The sequence below is a fragment of the Mesoplodon mirus genome, assembly GCF_964341445.2.
Source record: "Mesoplodon mirus genome assembly, chromosome: 2".
NCBI classification, from domain to species: domain Eukaryota; kingdom Metazoa; phylum Chordata; class Mammalia; order Artiodactyla; family Ziphiidae; genus Mesoplodon; species Mesoplodon mirus.
The window spans coordinates 57,993,334-58,011,602 of NC_138977.1; the positions used below are offsets into that span (position 1 = coordinate 57,993,334).

The following is an 18,269-nucleotide window of genomic DNA, read 5'->3' on the forward strand; positions in this document are numbered from 1 at the left end:
CTGAGGCCAGGAGCTCCCGCCAAGCTGGGTATCTGGTTCCGGATTCATCTGTCCATTAGACAGCCTGTCCTTCCTGCCAGAACAAAAGATGCTGTCATGTCCCTAAAGCTGATTGGCCCCTGAAGCCACCACCCACCACACGACTATTTCCAGGGATGAAGTCAGATCCAATCTTCTCAACTCCTCCCCCGGGGCATGTGTCACTCACCCTTCTTGCCTCTGTGGAGGGCAGTAGGTTCCTTGAGAATTAGAAATCAGCCTTGACTCTCACTTCTTCTCCATCCTCTCTGCCCATCTCCTTGTAGGATGGACACCTAAGGCAGTAGGATCATCTTTCTATAGAACAACAACTCAAAGATTCTGCTTTAAAAAAAGGAAAGAAAGAAAGAAAGAGACATACAGAGAAGGGACAATGAGATGTTATTACCCAAAGGAAGCTCAGGCTGGGACCCATTTCTGATGTTCATTTTAGCAGCTGTGTGGTAGGGCTGGATGTACTCACAGCATTTGCCCACCTTGACAACCCCTGTGGATATGATGAGTCACTCTCTTGGTCTTGGGAAGCTCCAAGATCCCCCAGCCCTTCTCCATTCCTGTATGACCCAGTCCTTTTCATCCAGCCAGCAAAGGAGACCAGGGCCCTGTGGACTGGTTGCCCCTGGGCACTCCATCCACCAAGTCCTGGGCAGGGCAAGGTCTGCCCCTGCTCCGGGGCATCCAGGCAGCCCTTTCCTCATGTTGCAAGGGGCCACACATCCTGCTTTCATCCCTCCCAGACTCGTGTCAGAGCTGGACAGGCCTAGACAGGATCTAGTTTGAAGTCGGGCTTTATAGACAGAGTCTAAGACCCAGAGAAGGCAGGAGGTTCCTTCAGCCATGTGTGGAAGCATCTGGACTAATGAGTGGTGGGATTGTCTGCTGGCTGAGTTCCAGGATTTGACTGTGTTACAGTTACTGGGCAAGTGACTTAACCTCTCTGAGCCTCAGCTTTCTCATCTGTAAAATGGGGATAATGACACCATCTATCTCATTGCACTGCTGTGGGCACTGAGGTGTAGGTAAAGCCCTCGGCATAGTGCCAGGCACAGGGGAGGTGCCTACTAAATGGTACTGAGCTGCTGTTACTCACCTCTCCTGAACACCCACCCAGTACTCTTTTTTTTTTTTTTTTTGCGGTACGTGGGCCTCTCACTGCTGTGGCCTCTCCCATTGCGGAGCACAGGCTCCAGACGCACACGCTCAGTGGCCATGGCTCACGGGCCCAGCCGCTCTGTGGCATGTGGGATCTTCCCAGACAGGGGCACGAACCTGCGTCCCCTGCATCAGCAGGTGGACTCTCAACCACTGTGCCACCAGGGAAGCCCCCACCCAGTACTCTTTTGACTGCCCACATTGCCTCTCCTCCTGAGCCTCTGAAACACCATTGCCCTGGGACCAGCCCTTCCAGAGGAATCTGTTTGAACAGCTGCCTGTTGGCTGCAGCAAATGCAGAAATCTCCACTGAGCCCCTGCTGTATACAGAGCACTGGGCACTCACTCAGGTGGATACAACATTTGTAAAGGCCTCAGATCTGCACTGAGTCCTGGCTCTTGTGAACACGGTGTAGCCCTGACTCTCTGGGCCTCGGCTCCCGCATCTATAAAATGGAGCTATGACAGTCTCACTGAGTGAGTCTCTCAGTGAGTGCATGTGTTTGCAGCTCCTTTGAAAGCTCTAAAGTGAATTGCTATTTGCTGCAAACATACCAGTTGCTATTTTCATAATTTACACAAAGACAAGCAAGATCTTGTCTCCGCCTTCTAGAAGCTCATCTCCTGATTGGGCCCTAAGCAGTGTCCACAAGAATCATTTCAACACTTACATCCTGCAATGTGTACGTGCCAGCTGTGGCGTTTAGAGAGTGTGATGGTCTTAGAAGCCTCTCTGGGGCAGGTGACCCCTTCATTCATTCATTCTCAGGGGCAGGCACTGTGCTAGGCTCTAGGGATATAAGGGTCAAGTTGACTGACAGGCCTTGTCCTCCTGGGGCTTCCAGTCTAAAAGAGAGAGCTAATATAAAGAAATAAATAAGAAAATATCCATTGATTATTATGATGAAAATGAATCAAAAACCTATTTTCCATGGAGCCTGGTGGGGAGGGGGCAATGGTATCTGTTTGAAGGTGGGTCAGGGGAGGCCTCCATGAGAAGATGACATTTGAACTGACAAGAGGGACCCTGCCTTGTGAAGAGTTAACAAATTATTCAGAACTTGAAAAGTGCTTAGACTAAGCCTGGCATAGAACAAAGCACTATAAAAGTGTCTATTAAATTAACTAATTAATTAATTGACTGATTAATTCAGAGGATGGGGTGTGAGCATTCCAGTCGGCAGGAACAGCATGTACAAAGGCCCTGAGGTAGAAATGAGCTTGGTGTGACTGAAGAAGAGAAAGAAGGTCAGAGTGGCCTGATGGAGTGAGTGAAAGGGAGAGAGGTCGTGCCGGCAGCCCTGAGGTGCCTTGCATGACTCTGGCCTGTGGGGTTTGTAAATTTCATCATTAGTGAACCAGGAAGCCACTGGAGGGTTTTAAAAGGGGAGCCACACACTCAGAGTACAAGTTACCTTCTTCTTGGCGTTGATAGAGAATGGACTATAGAGGCAGGGTGCTGAGGTAGGGAGAGAAGATCCTGCTCTGGGTGTCCAGGCAGTGGTGACAGAGGAGATGGGAAAAGTGGAGAGGCTTGGGCTATGTTTTGGAGGTGACATTGGCAGGCCTTGCTGCTGGGCTGCCTGCGGCGGGGAGAGAAAGAGAGAAGCCAGGCGAGACTGAGAGCTTTTTGGCTGGAGCCATTGCCTGGCTGGGCTGTGCAGGGCATGGGGCTGGCGCATGGCTGCAGCTCAAGGTGCCAGGTTCCTGGAGGCATGGCATCAGGCCTGGAAGAAGAAGCTGAAGGGACGGTCAGCGGCACTGAAGGCGCCGGTTACTTAGGGGCCCTATTATTTACATGCCCCCCAGCTGTGGCATCTGTTGGCTAGAGTGAGAAGTCGGTTGAATGGCCTAGTTTCACTTCCAGTTCATAAGTTCATGCCCGGTTTGTTAGGTGCAGAGAGGGGCCTGGGTTTGGGGAGAGGGAGAGACGGGCCTGTCTGCATGGTTGTGGGCATACAGCTTGTTGGCTGATGTGATGCAAAGGGCCCCCAGGGTAAAGATGTCCTGAGTTCCCCCTCCCACCGCACAGCTCATGGTGTATTTCCTTCAGCATTGACTCCGGACAGGCTAGGATGATAGGCCCCCTTTGAAACATGAGCGAGGTAAGTTTAGGACAAATTAAGGAAGTCCTACTTCTCACAGTGACTCAGGAGCTCAGGGGACTGCTTACCCCTTGAGGTGGTCCAGGCTGGGAATGTCACGGGATCCCAAAGGGATCTGGGGAAAAGGACAAAATGCAGAACCCTAAATGGCTCTGGAGAGGAAACCTGGGATCTGTGTGACCTTTAAGCTGACGTCAGGGAGGAAACCAGTCCCTTGAGGCTTGTGCTGGCAATGGAGTCAGGAACCTTCCTAATCGAGCTTCGTACCCGCCCGGGCGCCAGAGCTGGAGGGGCCCCAGACTCTGCCCCACTCAGTCCTCTCCTTTTACCCAGGAGGACACTCCTCTGTCGTCCATCTGCCAGAAAGCCCGCAGTGGCGCCAGCGCCTTCACGACAAAGTCCAGCTCGGTCCCCATCTGGCCCCATCTCTCCCCACTGCCCCCCCCGCCCACCTTGCAGCCTCGCTAGGGCTCTCTCCCCCTTGCTCTGCCCTCTGCCAGGAACACTCTTGTTCCATCTTTGCCTGTTAACTCTCTCTTACCCTTCGGATTGGGCCTTAGTTGTAATCCCCATCCCCGACTTCCAGCCCCTTTCCCACCGAATGCTTCTGCTAAAAGCTTCCTCACAGCCTGCTGGTCCTCCAAGCAGACCCTTATCCCACTGCATCATCATGGCCTGTTTAAATGTCTGTCTCCCTCTGCACAGGCAGCTCTGTGCCCTCCCCAGCACCTGGCATGGAGTAAATACTCTACAAACCATCATTTAAGGCATCAGCCCCAGAGAACAGAATTGCCTCGCACACAATCACAATAGCATCCTTTTGCACATTCATCCGTGCATGCATTCAACTCGTGTTACCTAGCACCTGCTCCATGCCAGGACTTTCCTAGGTGCAGGGGACCCGAGGGTGTGCAAAGTAAGTCCCAGAACTTACCGTCTAGTGAGGGAGGCAACTCCATTGATCGCACTAGCAAATGTACAATTGCAGCGGTGACCAGTCCTACCAAAGGAAGTACAGGCTTTCATGACAAGCTAGAAAGAGTCCTCAGGGTCAGGGAGGTCCAGGAAGGTTCCCCGGGGAAGTGACACTTGAGGAGCAGAAATTGACCAGGCAGAGAGGGGAGGGAGAGGGTTCATTCCAGGCAAAGGGACCAGCATGTGCAAGGACACTGAGGTGGGCAAATGGCTGGCAAGAATGAGGAACAGGAGGCGCTGCATGGCCAGAGCAGGGAGCTCGGGGGCAGAGTGGCATAAGGCGAGATTTGGAAGGTCGGCAGGAGCTGGAACACGGCTTGTGGACTATGTTAAGGTTTTTGCCTTTATCTTGAGAGCAACGGGGAGCCACCGAAGGGTACTGAGCAGAGCCATGACCTAATCCTATTGGTGCATTGAAAAGCTAAGACTGACTTCTTTACAGAGCAGAGACCAGAACGTGGGTGTCCTCACACCCAGTCCCTATGTGACATCCATATTCTGTACCCCCACCCCGCTGAGGTCAACACGTCTCTAAGGATTCTCTTCCCCTCTCCCCTCCCACCTCCTGAGCATTCATCTGCCCGTGCTTCTTTGGGCACTAACATTATCCCCACCCCGAATGCTGGCTTTCCACTGCACCGGGGTCTCTACCCTCTTGTCTCCAGCAGTCCCAGCAGGCTGTGGGTGCCCAGATGCTAACCCCAGTGTGCTGCCAGGGGACCAGTGTCCCCAGCAGCAGCCAGGGGCCAAGGACTGCATCACTCATGGTTTGCTCCTTCCAGGCCCTACTGTGCGGGGGTTTCAGACAGGGGCCACAGTGATTGGCCAGCGCCATTTACACCGGAGCAGTGGCTCTCACAGGCCTCAGGTCTGCAAATATTGGAAGTCGGTGCCAGGACTAAATCTCCCCCATTGCCTGGGCTGCAGAAATGCAGTGAGAGTAAACTGTTTATATTCTCCAGCTGCGGAGCCTGTGACCAAAGGCCTCTTGCAAAGAAATCTTGGTTTGTGGGATGTGAGTGCTGGGGGATGTGGGATCATCTCCTCCATCACTCACTGTCACAGCAGGAGTGGAGGGCCCCGGGGAGGCCCAGAGTCTCACACAGAGCAATCACACTGCACAAACCGTCAGAGGATTCCACTGGTGGTCACAGAGGCCACCAGCCTGCACTGGAGCTGGTGTGATGATGCTAAGCTCCTCCCAACCGCACCCACAATCTGGGGCTGCGAAAAGGAGATGGAGTTAAAGCCTGGTGGCTCAAAGCATGGGTTTGGGGCCAGACAACCCTGGGTGCAAATACTGCCTTTATCACTTGCCGGCTGTGGGGTCTTGGGCGAGTTACACAGCGCCTTCAGTCTGTTTTCATTTACACTGAAATGTCCATTATGACGGCCACTAGCTACATGTGACTATGTTTAAACTAATTAAAATTAAAGTTTAGAATTCGGCTCCTGGGTCACACCAGCCTTATTTCAAGTGCTCATGTGGCTCGTGGCAGTTGTGTTGCACAGCACAGACATAGAACATTTCCATCGTGGCAAAACATCCTGCTGGACAGCTTTGATCTATAAAATGAGGGTGATGAGGAGACTTATCCTATGGATTTTGATAAGGATTAAATGAGATAATGAATGTGAAGCAAACTGACACAGTACCCCGAGTATGGTAATTGTCCACCGATGTTTACTGTGATGGTGAAAGTGGTGACAGGGTTGGTGACAGTCTGTTCATTTCCACGTACATTCTCAACGGCCGGCTGCATCCACCAGGGAGGTGTTGCCATCCAATAAAAAGGTGCTGGAGCTAGGCATCAATACACCTGGGTTTATCTATCAATAAAAAGGTGCTTATCTTTTGCTCTTGGCCAGGCTCTGTGATAGGTTTTCGATAAGTCACAAACTGGAACAAGAAATGTCCTCATCTTCCAGGAGAGATGCCCACAAATAAAGTATAGAATGTAAAAAGCACCCAAGGAGAGTCAGAAGCAAAAAGGAAGGAATAGCAAGCCCTGAGGGCTTCCCAGAGGAGGCATCATTGGATCTAGGTCTTGAAGGAGGAGTGGGGCTTGATTTTTAGAGGGCAGGAGGGCAGCCCAGACCAGGGAGCAGCAAGTGCTAACACATGGGGCAGAAAAGCTGTCTGTGCAATGGAAATGATGGACAAGTCAGCATGGCTGGTGCAGAGGGCATGGGGCACAGGCCCGGTACTCAAATGCCAGACACTCAGGATTTATGGAATCAGTGATCCGAGGGAAGCTCATCACTGTGTCCGGCCCCCCGTGGGCCTCACATCTGCTCCGATTACACCTCCTTCTCTACCTGGATTTTACTGGGTCCGAAATGAAATTCCCCATTTTCCTCTTGAACCAGCTCATTTCTCTTGTATCCTCAGCCTCAGGGAAAAGCAGGCCGCACCACCCACTACCAAGACTAGAAACTTGACGCTGCTTCCACCCTCTCCCTCACCCCCCAACCCCCCATCCACCAGGCACCATGACCTACGGACTCAGCCTCCTTGATATTCCCCATTGTCTGCCCACCCCCCCTCCCCGCCCCCTAGCTCCTGCCACCGTCTTACTCCCACCCTCAGCCCTCCTGCAGATCCTTGCCACAGCGTGCTATCAATTGCCCCCTCCTCCATTCTGGTCCCTTCCCCCTACCCTCCACTTTGCAGGTAGAACAGTTTCTCAAAACTGCCAACCCAATCAAGACCTCCCTTGCTGAAGACATTAAATGCCCCGGGATGCTCCCGAGATATCTCTTCTTGCTCAGCCTGGTCTTTTTCTACGTTCCAGCCACACCAACCTAGGCATTCCCTAACCCGCAAGCCTCCTTCAACCCTTCCTCTCTCTCAGCCTGCCCACCCTCCCCAGCAGAAATCAGCTTCGGGCCACCAAGCCTGGAAAGCTTTCTCTGCTTCCTGAGCCCCGTCCCTCCACCCTTTCTCAGCACTACCCCTTCTCCCTCCATTTCAGCCTTCCTCCCCATCGACTCTGACGTCCACCTGCATGAGAATCAAACACTCTGTTTAAACATGCAGGTAGATGCCCAGGGCCCACACCAGACCTTCAGCATCAGAATCTCCGAGGGTTGGCCTAGAACCCTGCATTTAGATAGGCATTTCCAGGTCACCCTTCTGCCCACTGAGGTCTGAACACCGCTGCTGTCTCTACGGTTCATTTTAGTGCATTGTTTTGTTCTCATCTCTATTTTCCCCGCTGGACGGCGCATTCCTGGGGACAGGAGCTAGGGCAGGGACAGGAACGGTGCCTTGCTATCTGTTTCCCCAGTGCCCGGCACAGGGCCTGGCCCAGAGCCCGTACCCAGGCAGTTCTGAATGAACCATTCCTGGACGTGGCGCGGATCCTGTGCCCCCCTCCTTCCAGCCTGTGCCGGAAATAACCTTTTATGGAGGCTTTTGTGAGTGGTTTGTGATCTCTCTGGGAGACCATGCAGGTTTCCCTTGGTTACAGGGGAACCTAGATGAAGGGTGGTACAGCCCTTGGAGACGAGAGGCCGGGGGTCCCTCCAGAACAGGGAGCCTGGATGAGGCAGGGATCTATCATGTTAGAGGGGGGTTAGGGGAGAGTGTCCCGGTTCCTAATCAACAGGAAGGGCCTTCTTCCTCCAGGATCACTTTTCAGCCCAGCTGCTTGGACATAACCTGAGCTGGGGTTGGGACCGTGGGGGAGGGGTAATGACAGACAGGCTGATAGGGAGGCCAGCAGCTGGACAGGCAGCACGTGGCCCTGCAAGCCTGCCCAACTCCCGCACACCCCCAGTTCCCAGGGAAAGGCCAGTCCAGGGAGAAGGCTCCGCTGGTAAGCACATAACACCCTCCTGCCCCCCTCCCCCAGCCCTTTCCTTCCCTCCTTCTGCTCTCTCCAACCTCAGGGACATTCAATCCTCCCTTTGATGGACAGCCAAGAAAAGACTTCTTCCACATCCTAAATTTGTTAGCACCAGCTAATCATCTTAACCTTCTTCCCTCCTGCGCTCCCAACAGGTGCCTCCTTAAAGACGCAGGGTGCTTTTTTGAATCTCAGCAGGGAGCCCCAGGAGGGACCAAATCCCCCACCCCCACCCCGAGATGTCCCTCCTCTGTGCAGTGGCTCCTGGTGAAAGCTGGTGTGCAGGCATTTGGGGTGGGGGCAGTGGCTGCAGCTCTGCTGCTTGGAACCCTCTGGTTCCCCCTCCATCATTCTTAGCCGGGGCTTCCCAGTGGGAGCTGCGGTTCTCCTTAGGGGCTCACCCGCAGGGTGCTGCTGGAAAACTGAAGCCAGGCAAATCCCAGGCAAGCGGGTGACTTCTGTTGCCCAGACACTCCTCCTTGCCTCTCTCCTATTTTCTCCTCTTCTCTCACGCCCCTCTCTCCTAGCCCCTTCCTCCTCCTCCTCATGACAGCCACCATCTATCTACTGCAGCTGTACAGCGTGCCAGGACCCATGCTTGAGGCTCGGCTCCAGCTCCTCTAGAACTCCAGGAAGTAGACATTCTTATCCCCATTTTACAGATGAGAAAACTAAGGCTCAGAGAGGTGAAGGAATGTGTGTATATGAAGTCATCCCTTAAGCGTCAGGGCTGGAGATTGGACCCAGGCCTGACTCAAGAGCTGTACTGTTGACAACTGTACCATCCTGTCTCCAAACACACACATCCACACTGCTCACATGTGCACGTGCCTCAGGTAAAAGTGACCTACTGTGATCTGTTCAGTGAAGTTGCCCCTGTAAATACCTCATACAGGACCAGGCACATAGGAGGTCCTCAACACGTGAGTGCCCCTTCCTCCATCCTGTCCCCGCACCTCTCTCTCTCCCCTTTCTCCTTCTCTCCCTGCTTACAGCCCAGGTGAGAAGAGCCAGGACAGAAGAGAATGTGGCCCTGACCTCATCATGGCCCTAAGCCTCCCAATAAATAATGGGACTGTGTATAAGCCTCTGGCTCTGCAGCATCTCAGCTCAGGAGGACAGGCGTTTACAGGGGTTAGGAGCCCTGGGAGGGAGGGACACGGGCTCCTGCCTAGGCAGGGGAGGGGCCCTGAATCACTCTCCCTTTACCCTCCCCATCTGTGGCCCATAAAAGCAACCAGGCAGGCCCCGCAAAACCAGCCAAGAACTTAAAGAAAGTTCAACAGGTTCTTCCCCTCAAGGTCCTCAGTGGGGTGGGACTGGCCCACGGGGAGGGGGCTGGGGAGGAGGCCCTCTGCCTGCAGAGGGCTGCATTCTGACCCACAGGCATGAGAGCACCTTCTGAGAGCCAGTGTGCTTGGAACTCAGGCAGGAAACACAGCCCTTCTTGCCCCCTGGCTCCAACCACCTTCCCCTTCCTAGCCTGTCTGGGTTCTAAGAGTGGGGTTGTCTAGGCCTGATGGATTCTAGGATCATTTGCTCAGGTTCTCTAAGTCGGAAGGTGAGGGAGCCCCTGGGAGCAGCTGAGACAGGGGGCTCTGGGGGAGGGGGCAGGACAAACGCAGAGGTTGCCAAGAAGGTGGATAGATGGCCAAAGAGTATCACGAAGCCGTACAGCTGAGGTTGCTGACAAAGTGTGAGTGAACTGTGGCCTGAATTGAATTAAAATCAACCCATAGCAAACATCCTGACCCATATGGTGGCCGAGTAACAAGAAGTAAAGCTGCCATTTACCGAATATTTATTCAGTGCAAGACCCTTGCATCCATATGTCCTGCCCTCATGACAATCTTACAAGCTGCTACTACTTAGTTCCATTTATAAATAAGGAGACTGAGGCCCCGAAAAATTAAAAGAAACTTGTGGGGGGCTCCATAGCTACTGAGAGTCACTGGGATTTGAACCTAGTTTGGCTGGGTTTGGCTCTGTTTGGCTCCAAGGCTCCAAAGCTCATGGCTCCCAGTGTTATAAGAAATGCTGAGAGTGTAAACAAAATCCCCCTCAGTGAAAGAGGGAAGAGCCCGACAGGTGTGGACTGATTTTCTGTCTCACGTGGTTGGCATCTGATTCACCTGTCTTCCCCACCCCAGACTTCCGTTGTGTCTTTCTGGGGACGGATGGACAAGGATGTTTCATTGAACAAGAAGGGGATCCCCCTCCTCTTATAAAACCCGAACGAAGCATCCCCCACAGAAGAAACAACCAGCACCAGTGGGGAGCTTAAGGGCAAGAAGATCTACACCACCACCCCCGACACCCCCCATCCAACAGCTCTCCTTATCCCTACGTACCACGGGCAGTGCGGACATCTGCACAGCTAAGGGCTGCCACATCCAGCCGGCATTTGCCCCTGCAACACCATCCCCACGGGGTATCCTGCTGTTGCCATGGTCCCCAGCTGCCCAGGGTACCATGCCCCACTTCTCTGCCTGAGTCACACAGGCAGTTCATCTCCATATGCCCCTGGGGCTCAGATGGACTGAAATTGCCTTAACAATTTTACCAAAAACAAAGAGAGGGAATTCCCTGGCAGTCCAGGGGTGAGGACTCTGTGCTGTCACTGCTGTGGCCCGGTTCAGTCCCTGGCTGGGGAACTAAGATCCCGCAAGCCACTTGGCGTGGCCAAAAAATCCCCCCAAAAAACAAAGAGAAATATTAAGACCATTTTTCATACGTCTTGGAGTGTTAAAAGGTTCTTAAATCATAGTGCCTACAAGGAACAGGTTCCTGACCCTAAACCCGCAGAAAGTCACATGCAGGCCTCAGACCCGTTGTCCCACCAGAGACAAGATGGGATTTCCCTCCCCTTGAATTCCTTTCCTGCTTCCTCCAGGATGGCAGCTGGGGGCTGGCACAGATGCCCTGGTCACCTGACCAGGTGCTTGAGGGGGACTCGGGCAGCAACGGTAACTCACCGTTTCCTTCCGCCCCAGCACGGAGCCCACAGGCAGGGATCAGGCTCGGCAGCCCTTCTGCCCCGTCTTTGGGAAGGGTTGTGGAATTATTGCCTCACGATGGTAGGTTTCTCTTCTTGTTTTTTTTTTGACAAGAGGAGAGGGTGTTGTTTCTCTTTTTTCACATCTCTTCTTCATCCTGGCCCCAGCCCTACCAGCATCCCTGCCACCAACCCCAGCCCCTATTCTGCACACTTTCTGACCCTAGTAGCATGGGGGTCCTGTTTCTTCAGAAGCCAACTGTGTAGTCTTGTGTCATGTTCAGGGGCTGCTGACATGGCTGGAGTCTCCTGACATCTTCCTAGGCTGCCTCAACCTGTCCCCAGGGCAGGTCACCACTGTCATCCCCAAGTGACTTTTTTATGGGCGTTTTTTCCCATCTGCTGAAGTCACAATGTTCCTGACCTCTTTCCAGGACTTGCCCATTGTACACTGCCTTCAGGGGATTTCAGCTTCCCTGAGTTGTCCTGCCCCAGTGCCTGGGATGTGCTGTGGTCCCACAGCCAGCTCCTGAGTGAGGTCAGAGGTCAGGAGAGTAGCTTGGATTGACCATCCTGGGCTCCAGTGAATGATTTATTAGCCACTGTCTCCATTAGGGGCTGTTAGCACATCAAAGCAGTATTTGTAGAGCCTGGTGACTATGACAGACGTTAGATGGTAGCTGTAGCTATACCATAACCTGCCCCCCCAGGTGAGGTGGAGGTTGAGAGAAGAGAGTGTCACTTTGGTTCTTGACTACAGCAAAGGCGAGATGAGACCCAAATGTCCACGTTCCTTAGCATGAACTTGTGCTTCAATGCATGACATCCTGTGTTCGGAACTCGGTGAGTTTTGGCTGCACAGGGCAGTACAGGCAAAAAGAGTGGATTCTAGAATCAACAAGATCTGGGTTCGCATCCCAGTTCTGGCATCTGGGAGCTGTGGGAAGTTGGGCTCATTATGGTGTCTCTCAAAGCCCAGGCTTTGCTTCTAGAAGGATGAGGATTACAGTGCTGCTCCTAGAGGCCTGGTGAGGGGCCCTGGGACCACATGTGTAAACCACGTGGCACAGGAGGGCACTCAGTGAATATGATTTCTCACCCCTTGGGGCGTGTCCAATGTGAGGGCACTTTGGGGACCTTCTGGGGGCCACCCTCGCTCAGAGGAGGCTGCCTTCTGGTCAGGGCTGTGCTTGACTTAGTGCTGTCATCATGGGGACCACTTGATGCTCTGACTCCTCCACTGTCTCCCACCAGTGAGCAAAAGGACCAGCTGCTCTCCTGTGATGCTGAGGGGCTGAGGCAGACTGGGTGCCCTGGAAAGCTGGCTTTGAAACGGGTGACGGGAAGGGAAGGATGCAGGAGTGGGCAGAGGGAGAAGCTAAGCTGCGGTGTAGTCTCAAGGAAGGCCCAGCCCACCCCGGGGAGCTCTGGAGCCGGGATGGCCCTTCAGCGCTGTCCCAGGTTGGGCTCGGGGGCTGGCCTGCTGTGGCGGCCTTGGACAAAGGGCTTCTCTTCAGCCAAGGCAATCCTTGAAAAGAACTGACGGTGAGGGCTCTGTGCCAGCAGCACCTCTGCCTTCCCTAAGGGAGCCACGCATCCCCCAGGGAAATGCCAGGTCCCGGGGAGTTTCTGGGGCATTCCTGTATATGCTTCAGAACTTGTGGATTCGTCAGACTCAGTGAATATGTCTGTTTCCCTTCAGCTCTGGCTTTGGAGGATTCCTCAGGCTCAGAAAAGTGGGAGAATCAGGGGGAGCTCTTCCCGAGCCCAGTCCAAAGTCTGGACACCTCAGGGGTTTCCCAGTACACTTCGGACAAACGCCACGCTCCTTGCTCTGGCCTTCCAGATCCTTTGAGCTCTGGCCCCCGCCTGCCTTTCCTGCCTCATCTCATGTCAATCTCTTTTTTTCCTCCCAAAGCTCTAGGGCAGAGCTGCTAATAGAACTTCCTACAGTGATGAAAATATTTTATACCTGTACTGTCCAATACAGTAGCCATTAGCTATATGTAGCTATTGAATACTTGAAATGTGGTTAGTGAGACTGAGGAACTGAATTTTTAATTTTATTTAATTTTAATTTAATTTTATTTTAATTTTAATGGCCACAGGTAGCTAATGGCCACTGAATTAGATATCACAGCCCCAGCTATAAGATCTTTTTTCTGTTTCCCAGACACCCAAGCTTGTTCCTACCTCAGGGCCTTTGCACTTTCTGTGTGGCTTGAACGGAATAATCATCCCTTGGATCCTCTCACACTGGCTCCTTCTCGTTTTTTAAGTTCCAGCTTAGTATCACCTCCTCAGAAAGGCCTTCCTCCACCATCTAAGCTAAAGCATTTTCTCATTTTCTCAAATTCCAGCCTCTCTCCAGTACATTACCGTACTTTAACTTCAGGGCAGTTATCAATGCCTGGATTTTTCTCATTTATTTCTGGTTTTTGTTTTTGTTTTTGTTTGTTTTCTTGTTTGTTTTTTGTCTATTGCTTGCAACTAGAAAGAATAATGACAATGTAGAATCTAATATTTACATACCTCTTACTGTATGTTAGGTACTGGTTTAAGTGCTTCACATATATGATCTCACCTAATTGTCACAGCACCCCCATGGTAGGTATTGCTTTACCCCCATTTTACAGATGAGGATACTGAAGCTCAGAGGTTGACTTGCCCAAGGTCACACGCCAGGACTCTGTCTTTTTCACCTCTGTAACCCCAGCACCAACTTAGCACAGTGCCAGACACAGAAAGCAAGAGCTCCATAAGAAACCATTGACTGTGGGCTGGCTAGGACTTTGCTGGGTGGGGAGGCTGGGCTCATGTGAGCTCAGGATTGGCCTCCAGCGCTGGGTGTGGGCACCGGCCCTGCAGTTCTGTGGAACCCCAGGCTGGAACAGTGGGCTGGAGGTGAGGTCCTGGGTGGTGCTGAGTGTGGCCTGCAGTCATACCCACCCAGTCCTGGGAGCCCCCAGTGGGCTGAGTGGGGAGAGCGGTGGGGACTGGCTGGGCTCAACTTACAAACGTTCCTCCTGGACGGTGAAGTGATACTCTCAGCCAAGGTGGACTCGTAGCAACTGAGGCAGGGGCTGGGCCAGGGACTGGGGCTGAGCTGGGGCTGAAGCTGCTCAGCCTGTGTTTATTGTGCTTTCCCGGTGCCTCGGGCAGAAAGGGACCAGAGCTTTGGAGACCACCCAACCTTTCCCTGCACAGAGCTCTCACACAGCTTGCCCTCCCCACCGAAGCCCTGGCCTCAGGCTGTCCAGCTGCAGAGGGTAGGGTGGAGGGGCTGGGTACAGTGGGTAGAGGCTTCTCCGCTGTGAGCTCCTTCATGCGGATCAGCACCTAAGACAACCTGGGCTCCCGGGGTGCCCTGCCCCCTCTAAACAGCATCTTCTCTTAATTGAAAAGTCAGGTAGGGCCTCCTGTCGGAAGGCGACCTTCCATGAGGAGGGGACACTGGTGGCCACCAGAGAGGCTTCAACCTCTTGATGCCGTGTCCCCATTTCCTGTGGGCTCCGCAGCCCACCCCTTGTCCATGTGCAGCCCCCCGCCCCTGCAGGGAGGGCTTATGGGTGTGCAGGAGCTTTGGACGAGGAGCCTGAGAGGCAAGCATCGGTTCCATCGAGGCCTCTCTTCTGCTGGGTGGCCTGGAGTAGCCTTCTTAACCTCCCAGCTGGGGTTCAGTGCTCCAGAACTCTCAAGAGTTTATACACATGTGAGGTCAAAAGCAAGGGCAGAAAGTCAGAGCGATGTTCATACAAGGTTTCATGTCGACTCAGTAGTCTCACTTTCTTAGCCTAAGAAAATAATTTATCACAAGAGAGGTGCTAAAGGCACAAAGTTATTCATCATAGCATAAAATACAAAAAACAGAGACTTCCAGATGTAGAGCCAACAAATCTAGGCCAATCATGCTATACTGTGCAGCCATTTAAAAAATGTCGCTTGAGCCCTATTTACAATAGCCCGGAGATGGAAACAACCTAAGTGTCCATCATCGGATGAATGGATAAAGAAGATGTGGCACATATATACAATGGAATATTACTCAGCCATAAAAAGAAATGAAATTGAGCTATTTGTAATGAGGTGGATAGACCTAGAGTCTGTCATACAGAGTGAAGTAAGTCAGAAAGAGAAAGACAAATACTGTATGCTAACACATATATATGGAATTTAAGAAAAAAAAAATGTCATAAAGAACCTAGGGGTAAGACAGGAATAAAGACACAGACCTACTAGAGAATGGACTTGAGGATATGGGGAGGGGGAAGGGTAAGCTGTGACAAAGTGAAAGAGCGGCATGGACATATATACACTACCAAACGTAAGGTAGATAGCTAGTGGGAAGCAGCCGCATAGCACAGGGAGATCAGCTTGGTGCCTTGTGACCGCCTGGAGGGGTGGGATAGGGAGGGTGGGAGGGAGACGCAAATGGGAGGGGATATGGAAACATATGTATATGTATAACTGATTAAATTTGTTATAAAGCAAAAAAATAAAATAAAATAAAATAAAATAAAATAAAAAAAACAAACAAACAAAAAAAATGTCGCTTGGAAGGCGGCACAAGGGTAGGAATGCGATTACCCTGTCATGTGAAGTGAAGAAAGCAGCATCCCCTATTGCGTGCTCGCTAATTTCAACCCTGCCTAGGCATGCATGGGGAGGAGGATCAGAGGGGAGAAGGGAAAATGGAAACAGTTGTGTGAGAGCAGGGGGCTGGGGGCTGATGCTTTTCTTTCACGAAATGTCCTTTAATGTTCCTAAAGAGCTGTTATAACAATAAATACATGTCAGAAAAACAAACCAAACTTTTTTTAGAAAGCAAAGCCAAATGCAAGATCCAAAGGGTTTTCACTCTTCTCAGCTCAGACGTGTCCAGTTCCTTGGCCCCTGTTCACCACAGTACGCTGCAGCCTCAGCACAGACATACGAGGTCACCCAACTCGCAGTGCAAACCAGGTCCGACCCCCAGCCTGTCTGGGTTAGGATATAAGACCACAGAGCCCAACTTCATCCTTGATTTTTCCTTCTGCCTCTTCTCCTATCACGTGTTTAAGGCCCTCTCAGTTCAGAAGATAGTGGTTTCCGTCTATCTCTGCTTGCCACCAGACTGCGGTTAGCATTTCTACATCTTCAGTTTATGAAAGTTCTTTGACTGGCAGTTGTGCTAAGAGCCTGGCCAAGGATGGCAAATATGTTTCCTCATGGGAGCCAGCTGTGATTGATTGGTTGTGGCTGCCACAAGTAGGAGAAGCAGCATAGAAATAGATTGGTTATGTCTGCCACGGGCCCTGGATAGATGAGTAGTGAGGGGTACGTATCCCAGGCATTTGCTATTCCAGAGTAGTCTGGTACTTCAAGTAGGGCTCTGACATCTGAGCTTCCATCTCAACCCTGCCAGTGCTTCCCTGAAGAATCTTGGGTACTGAACAACTTTGTCCTGTATAAGGAAGAGAGGATGTGCCCTTACTTAGGCAGTGTGCTGTGTGGAAAGAGGATGGACTTCTCAGTCTGATGGACCCAAGAGAGAATGCCACCTCCATCATTTTTAGTTATTTGACCTTGGAAAATCTATTTAACCTTAGTGAGCCTTGGTGTTTTCATCTGTAAATTAGAATACATGCAGATAAGATGTGTTATGAGGATTAGAAATAGTGAATAGGAAATGCCCAGTCTACTGTCTGGCACACACTAGCTGTTATCCTGTTCAGAGGGTTTGGTGGTACCATCCAGGCAGGTGGCATGGAAGAAAAGGCCCATGCCGGGTTGCCAGCCTGCTGCCCCTGAGGCTATGTATGTCGTTAGGGCTAACTGGCCCACAATTACATATGCACACCTTAACCATGACCTTGTGGGCAGACAGCACAGCTGCTTTAGACATAATTGAGAGACAGAGACAAGCAAATTTTTCACTTGATTATGCTGTTATAAGTTAAAACAGCAGTCCCCAACCTTTTTGGCACCAGGGACCGGTTTCATGGAAGACAGTTTTTCCACGGAACGGGGCTGGAGTTGGGGGATGGTTCAGGCTGGTAATGCAAGCGATGGGGGTTGGCGACCTGAGTTAAAACACTCTGTATTATGACCAAACATTAACATTTATTAATTATTCATCACAGTATATATTTTTAATTGTGTGCATTTTAAAGTAAGATTTAAGAAAAATAGATACCCAGGGCAATTAAGCACCTCATTAATTGTTAATCTCAGTCACTGCTCAACATAACCCTGCTTTACCTCCAAGCCTGAGTAAAACTCAACGTTCTAACTCACCTGCCACCCTAAGGCTCGGGCCTTGTTCAGTGCTAGTCGTCAGTTCTGGGCTTCCATGCCCAGGAGGAGGAGGAAGGCAAAGAGGGGAGGGACGTAAACATGCTTGAAGGTGGCATAACTAAGCAATTCCACACTTGGTTAAAGCTAACTCTCAAACATAAATTCAGTTTGCAAATACTGTTAGGACACTGTTTCTTCACAGACTTCTAGCTCCGTGATAACCAGTGGATCCAGCCATCCACCCATTCATGTCCTCAGCAAGGATCTACTGAGCACGTATTCTGGCTGTGGAATTGGAACACGTCAGGCCTGGAAGATCCCCAGAGACTATGTACGGTGAATTAGCAGCTCAAGGACCAAATGCAGCTTTGTTTGGCTTGCTGAATAGTTTAAAAAAATGTTTTAAATTAGTATCAACGTTTAGAAATCAGAAGATTTTGCATAAAATATCCAATATTGGCTTTTCTTAAATATTTTCAAGATCTGACAATAGTGTGTCTGCATCCCCACCTGGCAGTACTTGGTTGGAACTGATAGGTGGTAACTCTGTTTTAGGCGCCCAAGCAAGCCTTTAGTGCTTTGCCACAGCCTCTACCACTCCCTATCGCACTACACCTGGCCTGCTTCATTCACTTATTACTTGTCTGGCTGTACAGACAAGTACAACTCCAGTGCCTGTATTACACAGGCACTGGAGTTGGCAGCATCTAATCTCCCTCAGCTTCTCTTAGAATAGTGACTAAAGAGTGAATGATTGCACCCATCAGAAATCTTATAGTCTAACAGATACGAGGAAGAAAAACATGGAATTGGCTTTCTCACATAGAAATGAGACCAATAACTAACTGAATATCTTGAGGGCTTGGAGAGAATCGT

At 51.4% G+C, this 18,269-nt stretch overlaps 1 protein-coding gene across 1 annotated transcript in view; it reads left to right on the plus strand.

Moving 5' to 3' along the window:
- Positions 1-2,871: 2,871 nt before the first annotated feature.
- COL13A1 (collagen type XIII alpha 1 chain) overlaps positions 2,872-18,269 on the plus strand; it is a gene marked incomplete at its 5' end in the record, with an annotated part of 111,037 nt that continues 95,639 nt past the window's right edge. The window contains one exon of the mRNA XM_082642849.1: positions 2,872-2,942. Within this exon, the coding sequence (XP_082498975.1) occupies positions 2,872-2,942 (71 nt within the window). The remainder of the gene's footprint in view (positions 2,943-18,269) is intronic.